Source organism: Podarcis cretensis, assembly GCF_951804945.1.
Source record: "Podarcis cretensis genome assembly, chromosome: 15".
NCBI classification, from domain to species: domain Eukaryota; kingdom Metazoa; phylum Chordata; class Lepidosauria; order Squamata; family Lacertidae; genus Podarcis; species Podarcis cretensis.
In genome coordinates, this window is record NC_137185.1 from 8,996,469 (window position 1) to 9,014,735 (window position 18,267).

The 18,267-nt window shown below is 45.3% G+C and overlaps 1 protein-coding gene across 8 annotated transcripts in view; it reads left to right on the forward strand.

Annotated features, from left to right (window-relative positions):
- The window catches only part of SGSM2 (small G protein signaling modulator 2), an 83,517-nt gene extending 67,275 nt beyond the window's left edge, over positions 1-16,242 (forward strand). For 7 of the 8 annotated variants that reach the window (XM_079955443.1, XM_079955442.1, XM_079955441.1 and 4 more), the window contains 9 exons: positions 1,690-1,818; positions 5,874-6,050; positions 7,247-7,651; positions 8,987-9,111; positions 9,461-9,543; positions 10,775-10,884; positions 12,254-12,350; positions 12,656-12,823; positions 15,186-16,242. In XM_079955443.1, coding sequence (XP_079811569.1) covers positions 1,690-1,818; positions 5,874-6,050; positions 7,247-7,651; positions 8,987-9,111; positions 9,461-9,543; positions 10,775-10,884; positions 12,254-12,350; positions 12,656-12,823; positions 15,186-15,274 — 1,383 coding nt within the window. In that variant the 3' untranslated portion in view covers positions 15,275-16,242. The remainder of the gene's footprint in view (positions 1-1,689; positions 1,819-5,873; positions 6,051-7,246; positions 7,652-8,986; positions 9,112-9,460; positions 9,544-10,774; positions 10,885-12,253; positions 12,351-12,655; positions 12,824-15,185) is intronic. The other variant, XM_079955446.1, reaches the window with a different exon arrangement.
- The last annotated feature ends 2,025 nt before the right edge of the window (positions 16,243-18,267 follow it).

Here is an 18,267-nt window from a genome sequence, read left to right on the forward strand (position 1 = left end):
TGAATCAGATTAAGACCCATCTTCTCTTGTATATTGTTTTCTATCAGATGCCTCATGATGCTCCCAAGGAAGGCAGGAAAATGATAGCCCCAGACAGCCAGGAGTGGAAGAGAGCCTCCACCGAAGAGCCTTTTAGTCATTGACCCCGCAGGTCCTCCAGAAATACTCTAGAGCAGTGTTTCCCAAAGTTGGGAGTCCAGCTCTTGTTGGACTACAACTCCCATCATCCTTAGCTAGCCGGTCAGGAATGATGGGAATTGTAGTTCAGCTGGAGACCCAAGTTTGGGAAACACTGCTTTAGAGTAAGGATGAAACTTGACACACTAGGCCTCACCATTCTGTTCGGAGCTGCCCAGAGTGGCTGGGGAAACCCAGCCAGATGGGCGAGGTATAAATACAGTGGTACCTCGGGTTAAGAACTTAATTCGTTCTGGAGATCTGTTCTTAACCTAAAACTGTTCTTAACCTGAGGTACCACTTTAGCTAATGGGGCCTCCTGCTGCCGCCACCGCACATTTTCTGTTCTAATCCTGAAGCAAAGTTCTTAACCCGAGGTACTATTTCTGGGTTAGTGGACTCTGTAACCTGAAGTGTCTGTAACCCAAGGTACGACTGTATAAATTATAAATTAATATAAATTAATATTATTAATACTAGCCACACACCCCCTTCTGGGGGGGGCGTTTCTGGGCCCACTGCTCAAATTAGGACCCCCCCCCCAAATTTCCCACATTTTTTCTTAGGCCTTCCCATCTCTAAACCATGCCTACCTGCCTCACAGATCAAGCCAGGTGTGCGGCAGGTGGAGAGGTGGTTGTGATCCCTGCAATGCAGGGGGTTGGACTAGATGACTCTGAGTGTCCCAGCTCCACAGTTCTACGATTCTAAAGTCGAATTCAGCACACACATCTGCTGATGACGCAGGGAGTTCGTTCCTGCTCTGTGCGGGATTTCAACATTCAGTTTGGGGTCATTGCATTGTTTTTTTCTGCATCCATGCTTCTTTGAAACACTTGTTTATACAGTGTTAGATGCTGGCAAATTTCTGGAAGAAAATATTTGCTTGTATAAGTATGATAATGAGTTACAGGTAGGTAGCTGTGTTGGTCTGCTGTAGTTGAAACAAAGATGTCTAAGGTGCTATTGGAAGGATTTTATTTTATTTTGTTATGATAATGAGGAAAGAGTTAAAAATTTCCAGAACATAGCATTAGCTTAAATTATATACCTAATATATGGGGCTTGGCAACCGGGCAAGTTAAATGGATTCTCTGTGCCCTTACATCTGCAAAAAGATTGATACTGATACATTGGAAAGAGGGAAATATGGCCTCTTTCAGTCAATGGATGGAAGATGTGACAACTTTTGCAGCCCATTAACAGATCACTTGCAGACAAAAGATTATGTGTGGGAAAATGTAATGATATTTGGAACGTACGGTATTTATTGAAACCATTGTGATCCAGTAATCAATGTATATTTGAGGGAAACGGTAAGTTCATCCATTTGCGTATATGTTATATAGCAATTTTAATTATATTTTACTGTCATGTTGTTTTAAAATGTTTTATGTATTCTTTTTCTACTTTAACTCATTGTAATAGTCTTCATAATGATAATAATAATAATAATAATAATAATAATAATAATAAAAAAACAAATCTCTCTCCCGCCTTTCTTTGGCTCAGAATTACAAGGAGTTGGAGCTCCTCCGGCAAGTTTACTATGGTGGGGTGCAGCATGACATTCGGAAGGAGGTGTGGCCGTTCTTGCTGGGACACTACAAGTTTGGCATGACCAAGAAGGAGATGGGTCGGGTGAGTACTTCAGGTTATTTTTAGATGCTTGGTAACTGACCTGGTCTTTTTTTGTGGGTGTGGGGGAAGAAGTGTTGCTTGAAGATGCTGTTAAGACAGGGAGGTTCAACGGCAAAGTGTCTCCATTGCACTCTCAGCTCCACCCTGGGCATTTTGAATTACAAAGGCTTGCAGAAGAACTTTTGGCAGCAATCCTGTGCTGTGTGCACCAACAGACAAAGGCCAATCTCAGTTTCTTTAGGGAGGCTTGGTCCTTGATGCATCCTCTGGTGCAGGTTCACCAGATAAGGCAGTGTGGTTCTCAAACTATATTGGTGCCCCATTCCCTTGGTTCTATAAACACATCCCTTTCCTATTAAAAACGAAGATCATGGCCACTGGTCCCATCACCTCCTGGCAAATAGAAGGCGAAGAAATGGAGGCAGTGAGAGATTTTACTTTCTTGGGTTCCATTATCACTTCAGATGGTGACACGGTCAGGAAATTAAAAGACGCCTGCTTCTTGGGAGAAAAGCAATGGGAAACCTAGACAGCATCTTAAAAAGCAGAGACATCACCTTGCCAACAAAGGTCCGTATAGTTAAAGCTATGGTTTTCCCAGTAGTGATGTATGGAAGTGAGAGCTGGATCATAAAAAAGGCTGATCGCCGAAGAATTGAGGCTTTTGAATTATGGTGCTGGAGGAGACTCTTGAGAGTCCCATGGACTGCAAGAAGATCAAACCTTTCCATTCTGAAGGAAATCAGCCCTGAGTGCTCACTGGAAGGACAGATCCTGAAGCTGAGGCTCCAATACTTTGGCCACCCCATGAGAAGAGAAGACTCCCTGGAAAAGACCTTGATGTTGGGAAAGATTGAGGGCACAAGGAGAAGGGGACGACAGAGGACGAGATGGTTGGACAGTGTTCTCGAAGCTGCCAGCATGAGTCTGACCAAACAGCGGGAGGCAGTGGAAGACAGGAGTGCCTGGCGTGCTCTGGTCCATGGGGTCACGAAGAGTCGGACACGACTAAACGACTAAACAACAACAACAATCCTATTAAAAGCATTATTCTGCACAACCCACTAAGGAAGATAACGATGCAATAAAATACAAAACGCTGACAATTAGCTGCACATTTATTCAAAATCCATTTGAAACCTATTTAAATTAATTAATTCAACAAGATGGATGACATCGATCCAGCAATAACAGCTTTTCAAAGCCTGAGAGTCATTTACGCCCACTGCCCCCTTACCACTTAGGCAACCCCTTGGGTAATACCCCCCAAGGGACGGGAACCACAGAGATACAAAGGGGTTAGAATCATACAGTTTGAAGGGACCCCAAGGGTCATCTAGCCCAACCCCAAAGGCTGTAGCCTTTCAGCACCACCCTTCTTTCATTTTTTTTATCCCCCAATCTTTCAGAGAAGCAGCACCTACACTTTGGAACTCCCTGCCTATTGACATCAGGCAGGTAACCTGGCTGTATGGTTTTTGGCAAGTCTCCTTCCTCCTAATTTGTCCTGCCCCTGCCTTCCTTGGCACATCACTTTGGCGCTAATGCTAGCCGGGTGTGGAGTTCATTGTGGCTTCTTGCTGGCTCAGTCTCAGAGCCCTGCACAGAGAACGCCCCAGGTTCAGCTCACAGCACCTCTAAGTTGGGCTGAGAAACCTTCTGCTTCCAGTCTGAAGGGTTACAGTCCAGGAACAAGACTGTACCCTGAAGAGACCAGGCCTAACAAAGCCGCCTCGTTGTGTATTAGGGTATGTCGTTTTAGGGAGCGAAACCTATAGGTAAAGGTAAAGGGACCCCTGACAATTAGGTCCAGTCATGACCGACTCTGGGGTTGCAGCACTCATCTCACTTTATTGGCCGAGGGAGCCGGTATACAGCTTCCGGGTCATGTGGCCAGCATGACTAGGCCGCTTCTGGCGAACCAGAGCAGCGCACGGAAACGCCGTTTACCTTCCCGCCGGAGTGGTACCTATTTATCTACTTGCACTTGAGGTGCTTTTGAACTGCTAGGTTGGCAGGAGCAGGGACTGAGCAACAGGAGCTCACCCCGTTGTGGGGATTTGAACCGCCGACCTTCTGATCAGCAAGTCCTAGGCTCTGGTTTAACCCACAGTGCCACCCGCTTCAGTGAGGAGTCTTAAAAGTAGGTTTTTGGGTGTGGGGAATTCAAACCTGGCATTATTTTTGTGATGGGATAACATTTAGCTTGGTAAATCTGTGTTTGATTAGAAAACCACATAAACAACAGGAGAATTGTGTTATTTTTTGGCATCAAAACCTTTACCCTCCCCCCCCCCCGGAGGTAACATAGAAATTGTTTTTCCTGAGGGTACACCAGACTACTAGGGTGGGTTTGGTGATGTCTTGCCTCCCCCCCCCACAAGAGATAAGGTAGAGGATTTGCTTCTGAGCAGCACCCATGAAAATAGCAAAAAGTGTGGGTCGCTGTGCAGACCCAGCTTGTGCTTATATTTATCTCCAGGGTTGCGATTTAAAACATGAATTGTTTAAAATATAAAAAGCACGTGAACTGCTCCTGAAAACCAAATAATGTTAATTGGACCTTCTGAAAATGTCAGGTAATGCTCGCAACAACAATAACAACAACAACATATAAGTGAAAGCACAATGTGTATGCAACCCTCTAGCATCTCCCTACAGCGAACCAAAATGTAATTATTCCCTAGGCGGGAGTGACAAATGATGGTTATAATCGACAAAAGATGTGCAACAGGAAGAATCTACCCAGAGCTCACTGGCGGAGGTTAAGATGCTAATGACAAATGAATGATCATCTGCAGAGTCCTGAAGTTTCTCATTTCTGTCCCAGGAGAGAAATGGGAACAGCTGCAGGCTGCAAGGTCAGTGTGGCCTTGGGGTTTTTGGCCGGAAACAAGTGTGCAGATAAAGTCTGGAGGAGGAGGACAATTTGCCTCTTTTCCCCAGCCTGCTAGCCCCCTCCTCTTTTTCTTGCAGCTAAGATAAGATTAGTGGCGAGTCAAAGAGTGACTCTTAGGGTTCTGAAAGCTTTCATTTGGCGATGTTGCCCAACCCTGGGCCCCCTTCTCTCCCACCAGAACCTCGGGTGCGCATGGACAAGACGAGTTTATAATTCAGGGGCGTTTCGGGCTCAAAACTCCCATCAGCGTGGCCAATTGGTCCATGAGGCAGCAAAATCCTGTGGGTCGGCGCCTGACCTGCCACTGCCACCACAGAAGTGAGGAAAAGTGCCGGCAGTGGTGTTCAATGAGATTCTGCTGGAAGCTGCCACCGTGCGACTCAGGGCTGAGGTAGCAGGAGGCAGCATGTTCCTGTTTTGCCTCAGGCGGCGAAATGGGACGGGCCGCCCCGTTATAGTCCAGCAATCTCTGGAAGGCCACAGGCTTCCCATCCCTGACTTGGGAGAAAAAGCTAAGAATTGCTGCAGGAGAGGCGTGCAAGACTCCCCCAGTCACTTTTGGAAGAGCTGAGGCCGCAGTGGTGATGGATTGCAGTGGAGCTGAGGAAACAGTGGATCCTGGACTAGAGTGAAGACTTCAGAAGATTTGAAAGGCACCTGAGGAGAAGTTAAGCCTTCATTTAAAGCCCTCTGAGAAAGCTTGCGAGTTAATTTCAATGGTGTTAACAAGGCTTAAGGTTGTTGTCTAGGGCAGGAGTGGAGAACCTGTGGCTCTCCAGAGGTTGCTGGACTACAACTCCCATCATCCCTCAATACTGGCCAGGCAGGCTGGGACTGATGGGAGTTGTAGTCCAGCATCGTCTGAAGAGCCTCAGCTTTCCCTGTTGTGAAAACCTTTCAGAACCGCCCCCCCCCTTTTTTTGTAATGCACACAGTATATATTTTTTATTTGTTCTGTCTTGTTTTCTACGTGGATACTATTTCTTGTTTCCTTCTTTTTGTGTGTGTCTTACCTCACTCTATGCACTTGTAATTTTGTACTTTTGATTTTTTAAAATAAAGAATATATATATATTTAAATGAAAACCTGCAGAAGTTTCCCAAGGCCTTTCGAGAGATGACTTCCTGACAGCCTTTCCCCCCTTCCTTTCTGAAGGTTGATGAGGAAATTGCGCTCAGGTATCAGAAAGTGATGGCCGAGTGGAAAGCCTGCGAGGTGATTGTGAAGCTTCGGGAGAAGGAGTCTCAAACAGCCACCAAGTTCTCCTCTGGCAGCAGCATAGACAGCCACGTCCAGCGGTTGATCCACAGGGACTCCACCATCAGCAACGATGTAAGGCAATGTGCCTTGTTCTACATACCTCTTTGCTGTGCCATAATGCAGAGAGCCTTGCTGGGTCAGACCGAAGGTCCATAGATCTAGACCAGGGGTCAGCAACTTGAGGCCTGAGAGCCCCAGTTGGCCTGAGGCCTAATTTCATTTGGCCATTGCCCTAGTTTCATGCAGGTGCAAAAGAAGGGAATGAGAATGGGGAGAAAGAGGTGGCACAGAGAGGGAGAGGGAACAGGGTACCCTGCCCATCATTGGCTCTGGCTCTGGACCCCCATCTAGGCCCATCCACAGCCTGCTTGCAGCCTCTCCCCCAGCAGATTGATTTGATTTTGATTTGATTTATTATATTTCTGTGCCACTTTTCATCCAAGTTCAAGTCACCACACCATGGCAGTTTTAAGGTCCAAAATAGTTTACTGCTGTGGAGGATAAGGCTTCAGCAATACAGTTCTGGACATTGATTTATACATAAAGCTTGTAGCCTTTGCAGATACAGATACAGATATATACAGTGGTGCCCCGCAAGACGAATGCCTCGCAAGGCGGAAAACCCGCTAGACGAAAGGGTTTTCCGTTATGGAGGCGCTTCGCAAAACGAATTTCCCTATGGGCTTGCTTCGCAAGACGAAATGTCTTGCAAGTTCCTGCGGTTTTTCCCCCCTTTCCCCCCCTTTTCTAAGCTGCTAAGCCGCTTATCAGCTGATCCGCTGATCCGCCGCTTAACAGCTGATCGCTAAAAGCCGCTAAACCGCTAATAGCGCTAATCCGCTAAGCTGTCAATGGGCTTGCTTTGCAAGACAAAAAAACCGCTATATGAAGAGCCTCACGGAACGGATTAATTTCGTCTTGCGAGGCACCACTGTACAAGTAGAAAGCGTTTCTGTTGCTCCAGCAGTTCCAAAACGTAACACAGACCCTGACTCATGGGCGGGATTCATGGACTGACAAATGAGCTGACATGCCTTAATCACTTATTATATAGATGGTACTGGGCCATTGCCATAGCGACTGGCTTGGCTGACCTTGGACCTCTTGCCTTATCTCATACATGGGGTGTTTTGTGCCCATGAAATAAATTCACCCCTTCCTCCATGTCCGGTTCTTCCAACTGTATCAGGTGGTGCATCAGACCTTCACCTTCCTGCTGTGTTCGTTTAATCCTTCCTTCCTTTCATGATAAACATCTTGCCCTTCAGGTGTTTATATCCGTCGATGAAATGGACTCGGTAGAGCGAGACCTGAAGGTTCAGGAAGACCCATCTTTGACCGGGGGCTGCAGCGATGCGCCAACAGTCATTGTGGCCGTGGAGCAGCAGCAGTCGGTAGAATTTGACTCCCCCGACTCTGGGCTCCCGTCCTCCCGGAATTACTCCGTCACGTCGGGCATCCTGTCCAGCATTGATGACGGGCAGAGTGTCTGCTTTGAGGATGGGGCTGAGGAGGAAGCTGGCTCCGATCCACAGAGGCAAGATTCTGACCAGGATCCTCAAGCCAAGGGCTCGGAACCTCAGGACTTAGTAACTGAGGAACAGCTCTGTTCCCAGATGGACTGTAAGGAACCTGCAGAGGAGGCCATATCTGTGTGTTCTGCGTCTTATACGGTAGGTAAGAGGGACCCTGTAGAGATGGGCAACTGGTGGGCCTTCAAATGTTGCCGGACTACAACTCCCATCATCCCTTGCTGGCTCAGGCTGATGGGGTTTGGAGTCCCAACAGCATCTAGAGAGAGCCACAGCTTCACTCTTCCATCCTACTCTCTTGGACAGCCCTGAATACTGCATTTTGGTGATCCAAAAAGTCTGAACCCTTTAGGTCTGTTTCATTGGGCCCTGCCATCTCCTGCCCTCTCTTTCCCCCCCCGAACTTAAAACAATGCCCTCTTTTTTGGCAGGGCATATTGCAAAATTGCAATATTGCAAAACAAAGCTGAACATATTTTAACAAAGTTAAAAATCAACAAAACTTTGGAAAAGAAATATAAGCATCTCAATCTTGAGTCTGGATAGACAGGCCTCAACGGAAGAATTCTCAGCAGGCATCTAAAGCAATATAGTGTTGCTTAGAGGAATGACTCTGTAAGTTCTGCAGGTTGAGGAGTATGTGCCCATAACTGGGGTGCTGTTGCAGAGAAGGCCCTGTGCCCAGTGGCCTCAATAAGCGAGGGTGCCTGAAGCAGGGCCTCCGCTGAAGAGCTCAGCAAATGGGTGTTTTTATGGGAGAAAAGGGTCCAGTTGATTTGCTGTCTCCTCACAAGGGTTGCTCTTGCACTTGAACACAGAATGAAATAAGCCGTGTTCCTGATGTAAATGAAGGACTGGGATGCATTAGATGAGGGGTAGTCAACCTTTTTGTACCTACCGCCCAGTAATGCATCGTTCTTGATGGTGAAATTTCCTTACCAACCACCAGTGTTTGATGGAAGGAGGATTCAGCTTGTGCCGTAGAACCCACAGCCGCCCACCTAGAATCCTGAAACGCCCACTAGTGGGCAGTAGGGACCTGGTTGACAACCCCTGCATTAGCTCAAAGTTGGGGAACCTTAGACCTGGTCCAGGGGGGGGACCTTCATATGCTATGTTTTGACAGATCTGCATCAATCACACTGAACTGCAGAACTGAGTAGGTCCCACACAGAATTCCCAAAGGAATTCTAAGATACTAGTCCTCATGTTGGCTGTAGAGAAAGAATGAAATGCAATGAAAAATGCATTTGAACCTCTTGGGTTTTTTTGGGTGGTGCTCTCTTCCCCCCATCACAGAAGGCAATTAATAAATCAATGATGATTATAATAAATAAAATTTAGTAGTGGTGTGTGTGTGTGTGTGTGTGTGTGTGTGTTTTTAAAACATACTCAAGTTTCCAAAATATCAGATTGCAACAGAGAAGTCGTGTTTTATTCAGCAACACCTCTGTGACGTGTACTTGTATCTTCTAGATAGAAATGTTGGACACTGTTGCCTTAAACTTGCACAGAATCGATAAAGATGTACAGAGGTGTGATCGGAATTATTGGTATTTCACTGCTGAGAACCTGGAGAAACTACGGAACATTATGTGCAGGTAAGTGGTACCGGGATGCTCCCAGGTGCGGAGTCTGGGATTCAGCAGGGGTGGAGCCTGACAGTTTGAGGGCGGAGCCTGTTGGAGCAAGGGGCGGAGCTTGGGAGAGCTACAGAAGTGAATAACGATAATATAGTTCGATAACCCTGTTAGGAGAATAAGAATTCAAATTTTCAGGAGGACATTCCAAGTTCAGAGGAGCTTCTTGAGAACCTTCCTCCAGATCCTAGTTTGTTTTGGCTCGACCAAAGTTCCAAGCTGCATTTTGCAAATTTGCCCTTTAATTGGAAGCAGTTCATTTAAGAGACGTTTCAAGCGTATGATTCCATTTCTCTTCCCTCTGTTGCAGTTACGTTTGGGAACATTTAGACGTTGGGTACGTCCAAGGAATGTGTGACCTCCTGGCTCCACTCATGGTTATACTCGACAAAGGTTAGAAGTCTTCATGGTATCTGTGCAGCCCCATATAAAAATATATATTCATTTATACCACAGTTGCACGTTCATGCTAAGCCATAGTTTACCTTAGCTTACAATGACGTAAGCTATCCCAAAGCCACCTTTTCTGATTATTCAATTTATCAGGGGTGGATGCAGAATCTTCCGGGATTTACTAGAAGTTACTAGAATATTCTTGTGCTTTCTGGACAAAGCATGTCCACAGCTGTTGTTATTCTTAGAGTCCTGTAAGAACTCAAGGTCAGTGCTTAGAGGCAGAGATATAAACCTGCCACTGAGTGCTGCCTGAATTCTTCGTCGTCTTCTTTTTCTCTATTTTGGTTTCTGTATATACCATGTGTTTTTGCTTCTGCAAAAGCGAGGTTTTTGCCTTGTTGGGGATCCAGGAAGTTCCTGCATGCTTTTAAAAACCTCAGTAAACTTTTACTGAAGAACTCTGCCTGTGTGTTTAGCTCCTTTGTACTCTACATGAAGATGAACTTCCATTGCTCTGCTGATTTTGGCCCATGCACTGCAGTTGCCCAGTTATGGAGACACCAGTTGGCTGGATTTGGCCAACTGAAACAATTTTATTCTAAATACAACTGATTGATGGACTTTTTTTGCGTGAGAGAGAAAATGAACTTGTAATATCTGGAATTGAAGTTTGAAGAAATATTGGTATACAGAAGGCAGAATGGTTGGGTGTTAATGAGTGAATACTATATTTAGCTGCAGGACAGAGAACTGAAAGTCTTTTTTCTTTATTTTTTTCTCTCTCCTTTCCCTTTTTTCTGTCTTCCTTTATTTATTTCTTCTTCTTTCTGCCTCCATTCCTTTTTAGATCAAGCATTTCTTTTCTGTGTATTATATAATAGATACTTTGCATGGAGTATGAATTTTTGTATATCTATGGGCAAGTAGCATTTTTTTTTTTTTTACAAATAAATAAATATAACTGATGGATGTACTGGTTCACAGTTCAAGCCTAAACATGTCTACTTGGAAGTAAGTCCTATTAAATTAAATGGGACTTCTAGGCAAGTGGGGTTAGGATTGCAGACCTTAAAAACTAGGGAATGAGCCCCATTGAACACAGTAGGGCTTACATCAGAGTAAACATAGGATTACACTGTTTCTTGATTAGAAAGCAGATTTACCCTTTAAAAAAGCATTGCTTCACTGTTCTTGTTTTAAATTAACCTCTGTCTGTGTTTGATTTCAGATGAGTTGGCTTACAGTTGCTTCACCCATCTCATGAAGAGAATGAGTCAAAATTTCCCTAACGGAGGTGCCATGGACACACATTTTGCAAACATGAGGTCCCTGATCCAGGTGGGGCTTTGCATGCCTATGTTAAAAAAAAAATTAGCTGTCCTGTTCCGTCCATTTGAAGCTGAAGGCAGTTTAGCAAAATTAAAATGGGCACAAAACTAAAGACTGAAACCAAATTAAATACAATCCACCCAAACAGCAGCACTAAACCAATGATTGCTTCCCACAATTAAAGCCCGCCCCCAAAGCTTTAGTGTAGCTGGTGCTCTCCAGATGTTTTTGACTGCAGGGGCTATAGAGCATGTGCAGAAGGTCTCAGGAATGATCCCTAGCATCTCCTGTAGAAACAGGAGACCCTTCTCTGAAATCCTGCTACCAATCATTGTATACACTTCTGACCTACATGGATCAATACCCAGCCACCGATATAAGACAGTTTTCTGATTTCTCAGCACATTTCCCTAAAAGGGGGAAAGTGCTGCAGCAGGGTTGTGAACGCAGCTCAAACGCCTCCCTGGGACTTACTTCTGAGTAGACACATGCCAACCTAGCAGTTTGAAAGCACATAAAAGTGCAAGTAGATAAATAGGTACCGCTCCGGCAGGAAGATAAATGGCGTTTCTGTGCGCTGCTCTGGTTCGCCAGAAGTGGCTTAGTCATGCTGGCCACATGACCCGGAAGCTGTACGCCGGCTCCCTCGGCCAATAAAGCGAGATGAGCACCGCAACCCCCGAGTCATCCACGACTGGACCTAATGGTCAGGGGTCCCTTTACCTTTACTTTTAGACACATGCATGAGATCAGGCCGGCAGGTCTGGAAGAAGGGAACATTAGGGCAGGGAGGTGTCTGCAAACTTAAATCTGGAAGAGATTATGCGCTTGGCTGGAAGAGATAATGAACATTGGTTGACTGGGGTTCGTGTGAGGGGAAGAATGGACGCCAAAGGGTGGAAAGAGAGGATTGTAAAGGAGAGTGGCAGGGAGAGAGAGGGAGAGAGAGAGAGTGAGAGAGAGAGAAGAATGTGTGAAGAAGAGCATTGTGGTGCCAGTCAGAGCACCTGGCTGGGATTCTGTTTCAATGTGGTGGCCAGTTGGGAGCCCATCATGTGCCAAAGGTTGCCAGGTTCTGGTGCAGACCCTGAGCTGCAGCCCCTTCACCGAAAAAAGCCTTGTGTCCTTACCTTCTTCTGCATTGAGCTCCCCACCTCTTCCCCTCTCTGGGTTGGAGGCCCAATAATCTCACCTGACGGTCAGGCCATGGTAGGTGTGGCCTGCTCCCAAATCTTCACTTTTCAAAATCCTGAGACCTTGCAAGCCCCTGATTGCACAGCTGTATTGTCGCTCGGATATCTGTGTTGTCAAATATTTAAAACTGGAACTCATTTTGTCTCTGTTGTTGTTGTTGTTGTTTTCACATTTCCCCCCAAAGATTCTGGATTCTGAACTCTTTGAACTGATGCACCAGAACGGGGATTACACTCACTTCTACTTTTGCTACCGCTGGTTCCTGCTGGATTTTAAGAGAGGTGAGATGCTTGAGCCACATGTTGATCATGGGACCAAAAGGGTTGGGTGGCATCTTGGGAGCCATCTAGTCTGACCCCAACGAGCCCTTAGTGCAGATTCTGCCGTTTCAGGATGCAGCAACAGCATCCCTGGCAGGTGACCCCTCCAAGTCTAAAGATGCCATTACAGATTATTTTTATTAGTCTTAATTTTTTCCCCAGGGGAGGGGAGTGGGGGCGGGATTAATGTCGTCAAGAAAACTGTTGTGACCATGGTACGCTTGAGTAACAGGATGCTCTCTGCAATGTTTGTTCCTTCTCTTCAGAATTGTTGTACGAGGATGTTTTTACAGTGTGGGAAGTTATTTGGGCAGCAAAGCACATCTCTTCAGAACATTTTGTCCTTTTCATTGCCTTAGCACTGGTAGAGGCCTACCGAGAGATTATCCGCGATAACAACATGGACTTTACTGATATCATCAAGTTTTTTAATGGTAAGGGAGCCGAGCTCAATGCAATTTCACTCTCTTTTTCTATTCTTTTTTCAAGGACTTCGATGTTGTTCAGTTTAAGATTGCGGGCGTTTAGGGAAAGCTTTTCATTTGTTTGTTTAGGAAGCAAGGGATTTGGGCAGAGGGAGGACAGGAGCAGATCAGAATTCAGTCCCGATCATCTGTATTTTGGAAAGCTGCCTATTTTTCCACCTGTTCTCTGTGGTTGGGCATGATAGTTCCTGAGACAGAGGAGCAGGTTTTTGTCTGCGTTCAGATACCACCACACACCATTTTGAATCAAGGTGGCAGACCAAACCTTTCAGAACAACTCAAGATTGTCACCAAATCTGGTGTGATGGTGTGGCGATCACACAGGGCCCCCGGACGTTTGACGGTTTATTGACCCTGTGCCACCACTGCGATTGCTTTTTCCGCTGCCACCACCCCGTATCTCACGAGGACACACGGAGTCCAGTCAGTTGTTAACATAAACAAATAATCAAGTTTATTTTAAAATGCAGGAACAAGCTTATGGTTTCAGTTAATTTTTCTTGACAGTTTCTTAATCTTAGTTCCTAACAACTTCAAACTGATTATCCCCAACTATCTATCTTGACTCCACCTAACAATTCCTCTCACTCTCTCACAATACAACTCGACCAACCCACTTCCTATTCCTTCCTCTTCCTTCTCCAATTCCCAAACCTCAACTGACTTTTCAAAACCTCCCACTCTGACTTTTACTCCTCCCTTGCATTCCCACTGGCCAATCACCCTCATTTAACCCTTTTCTTATGACCCACCTAGGAGGCAAACGCCACAGATGGTTTCTGAGATCCAGGAGCAAACATTTCTCTTGTTTTTGGATACAACCTGTTGCCACCTTGAATCAAGAGATCAGGCTGCACTTTCAAAACTGCGCTTCTTCTAATCATTTTTTGGTTGTTTGTTTTGTTTCTTAAAATGCCCGAGCAATGGCAGGTACGAGGCTTCACCTTGGAAATAAAGTGATGCATTCCTTTCTGGTTATTCTCATCTCAAGCTGAAAGCTGCGAACTTGTTTCTGGGATGAACTGCAACAGAGTACAGAAGGGGCTCCTGTGATGGGAGTGTTGCTGTGCAACAAGAAAAAGGCACCCTCTGCATCTCAGCAGGGTCAGCGTCCTAGTCTAGCATTTTCCTTGACCTGGAACTTTTCCGAAAATGGGGCTGTTGGGTTTTTCTTTGTAGTTTCCAGGTGAAGATAGCTCAGCGGTTAATGTGAATCGGTATATGCAGGCAAGGAGCGTATCTGTTTTATGTGTGGGCTTAGTAGCCATATCTTTAATTGGGGAACAGGAGCTGGAAGAGCAGCTGTTTTGGCTCAGCGTTTTTAACTGATAAGAAACACTTAGAAGGCCATCTCGACCCAAGGGTGCTCTGCAGTTTTAGCATGGCCATTACATGAGCACGGAGTGCTTCAGTTAAAGCATCCAGAACTCCTTTGCCAAATTTAGTCCAGAAAACTATGCTATGGACTATTGTGACTCGGCAAGGTGGGCCAGGTAACCGCAACTTGACTGCGGCAAGAAGAAATTAATCTATCTTACATGGACAGCTCTGGTCCTCTAAGTTGCAAGTGTGCAAGTAATGGGGCTGGAATAGCCTTATCCCAAACAAGGTTTTGCTGCATATTCCTCTAGTGAAAGCTTAGCTAACTGGTCAATTGAGCTCGTTAGGAATTGATATAAAAATTGAGGGCACAAGGAGAAGGGGATGACAGAGGATGAGATGGTTGGACAGTGTACTGGAAGCTACAAACATGACCAAACTGCGGGAGGCAGTGGAAGACAGAAGTGCCTGGCGTGCTCTGGAGTCACAAAGAGTCGGACACGACTAAATGACTAAACAACAACAACAAAAACAAGGAGCTGATATATACACTAGTGGCCAAAACTGTGGAAACCTTTTGGAAAAAGTGTATTTCTGAGGTTTGAAAAAGGAAGCACAACTGCATATCAACTAAAAAAAAAGCTGCATATCAAACACTTAGTTGTGCTTCCTTTTTCGGGTTATATGGCTATAACTTTTGATAGAATACAGATAAGTGAATAAACTTTGTTGCATTACATTCTTCATTAAATTATCTTTCCATTGATATATAATTTTATGGTATTACTACTACTCCTACTACTAATAATAATAATGGTGCTATGAGCCAACAAACCTCAGAAATGCACTTTTTCCAAATGGTTTCCACAATTTTGGCCACTAGTGTATACTCCCAGGCAATCTCAGCTTCCTCCACTCACTTTTGCCTCTGGCTCCTCGCACTACTGGTCCTCCCCATCCTCTTACTTCTGTTGTTGTGTGTTTTGTGCAGAAATGGCAGAGCACCACAACGTGCAGGAGATCCTGAAGATCGCGAGAGATCTGGTCTGCAAAGTGCAAACGCTGATTGAGAACAAGTGAGCGCAGACACAGAGGAGGAATGAGAGGGTTTGCCTGAGGCGACGGCAGCAGCAGCAACTGCAACTGCAACCTGCCCTGCACCCTTTTAGGGGGAGGAAGGGGGAACGAGAATTTGCCTGCACTTGTCATTTCAATTAATGGTTTACTGGCATCTTCTTCCATGTAATAATGTTTGTAAATACCTGAGAGAGTTCTTTCCAGGAGAAGAAAAAGCACACAGGGAAAACAAGGTGGCTTCCCACCAGGAGTTGAAGTTGTGTGTTGGTGTGTGTGTGTGTTTGTGCGCACGCACACACCTGAGAGTCTTCACTGCAGACTCTGTAATTCAGGGCCAAAAAATATTTGTGTGTCTTTCGTTTCTCCGGTTTGTTGCGCTGAGTTTCCCAGCACAGGGATGGTCAAACGGTGGCCAGCATGGGCAGAAGGGAGACTGATGTGTGTGCCCCCTAATTTGTGCAAGGTCTTGTCCATCTCCGAACCCACCTACCCACTTGCAGGAGATCCTTCCCGACGCCCCACCTTCTTGCCAGTATTTCAAGAGCACCTCCCTGTTCTAAGCGAGCAGCATCTATGTCAAGCTGCGCCAAATTCTGTGACGAGATTGGGCATAGACCGAGGTGGGACATCCTTCTGAGGTTGCGCATAGACCAAGGACTTTATGCCAGAAAATGAGCCTGTATATCTCTGAAGCTCGTCTGCAAACCGGAGAGCCCCATCTCCTCCCAGCGTTTGCGGCACGGCGGAAGCTCTGTGGAAGTTAAGCACCAAAAAACAGGCTTCCCTCTACTTATGTCACCCCTATGAAGCATTTTATCCTGAAGTGTTTGGCCCTGAACAGGGAAACCATGATAACCAGCCACGGACAGAGAAAGCTCACCAAAAAATAGTGGGAAAGGAAAGGCAGCAGGCAGGTAGTCCCAGTTTTTTTCTGCACAACAATGAGGGCTAAGAACCTTGATTTTTCTTTTTCTTTTCAAAAAGAGAACAACCAACCAACCAGCCAAACTGTGGAGCCCAACGAGGTGCTGAATTCTACAAATGCATGAAATAATTATGTATACTTGCCCTGGTTTCCTTCTCTGTTGCCAGTTCGAGGATCTTTCAGTTTTTATGCTGCCTCGTTGTTCTTCAGCTTTTTCTGTTATATAGACCGTTGTGGGATTTGACCCAGTACTCTTAACTGCTGGAGAAACAGACATGGGAGGTGGGGCAGCTAGCCCCCAAAGCATCGCTGACTTCCAGCTAGTTGGGTTTGTTTTGTTCCTTTCCCCTTGGAATGCAATAGAGGGGAAAGTCTTAAATCAGGAAACTGACTCTCTTTTTTTGGCTAATGCTGGCATGCACACACGGTTTGTCCCTTAGTCCTGTTGTTTTTTCTCTTTCTTCCTTGTGCCAAGTTAAGTGTTCGAAACATGCATGGTTCTGCCAGACAGTGTCGCAGGCGAGGAAACCGCTTTTCCGATTTTGTGTGCATTTTCATTCAGTTGAAAGGTGAAGAAGTCTTTAAAATCCCCAAAACGCCCTTTAAAACCCTGATGGGTTCATCCATGTTTTAAAAATGAAAACATAGTGCACTACATTTTTGGAGAATGTATTATATACGACACTTTACTATGTAAAAAAAACACACACACAGAAAAAGGAAACACAACCAAAAACACACAAAAAAATAACGAATTTAACTGTGCAAACTTTGTTGTACCTGTTTATTATAATGTTTCTGCATAATAGTATTTTATGAATATTGTGTACTGCCTTATTTTTGTCAGGAGCAGAATATTTTCTTTATTGCTCAAGAGTTTATTTATCTTTTAAGTGCAACCAATGGATTAAAAGAAAATACATATTGTCAAAGCTTTTTCTAATGAGTAAAGTTTTCTTTGTCGCTCATAAAATGACAACAATGACCCTGTAAGAATGGAAGTGTAACTTTGCCACCTCAGACCAAAAGTTACATCTAGGCCACACTTCCTACAGTGGACAAGGAACTGCCTCCTTTGGTAACAAGGGTCATAACCTCTGACAATGGAGACTCCATTCAAATTATTGTGGTTTCTTATTCTTCTTGTTTGTTGCTTGTCACCAAAAGTCTCCAGCAACTTACAGCACATTTAAATATATTAATATAAATAGGTTGTACTATAAAAATGTAACAAAACAACCCCCATAATAAGCAGCCACAGGAAGGTGTGACCTCCACACTAGTAGCCACAAACAACATCTCGCTGAGGTAAGCATTCCAGAGACAGGGAGCCACCACTGAAAAGGCCCTTTTCCTGTGTCACCACCCTCCATGCCTCCCACAGAGGGGGAGACATAGAAAATGGCCTCAGAAGGAGGTCTAAACATCTGGGCAGGTTCATCTCTTGAGGCGCATTCCAAAAGATATTGTGGTCCTGAGCTGTAATGAGCTCTATTGCTCAAAAGCAGTCTTTTGAATTGTCAATCGCAGTTTCGACAGCACTGGTGGTTGTGTGATCTGCTTGGCTCGAATTGTGTCAGCCGCCAGGACGGCCATGTTCTGCGCTCCTCAAAGGCCTCTTTCAGAGGCAGCCCCATGCAGAGCGCAATGCAGTAGTCCAACCCTGAGGTCATCATACCAGAGTCCTGCTTGAGCCAACCAAAGCAAACTGGCTTATCTAGGCCAGCATACTGTTCTTGGCAGTGACCGAACAGCCCCCATACCACTTCCCAGAAAACCTTGAGCTGGATGTACAGGAGGAGGAAAAAGAGCTTTGCCAGGTGACTTCAACTGATGCAGCTTGCTGTTCAAAATAGACATCACACACATCCCTAAAGCAAAGCCACAAGCAGGAGAGGCCAGCATGTTTAAGGGAATACTGAAATGCGCCCAAGTAGCAACAAAAAAGTCTCTCCAATTTTCTGTTACAGATAGGTAGCCGTGTTGGTCTGCCATAGTCAAAACAAAATAAAAAAATTCCTTCCAGTAGCACCTTAAAGACCAACTAAGTTAGTACTTGGTATGAGCTTTC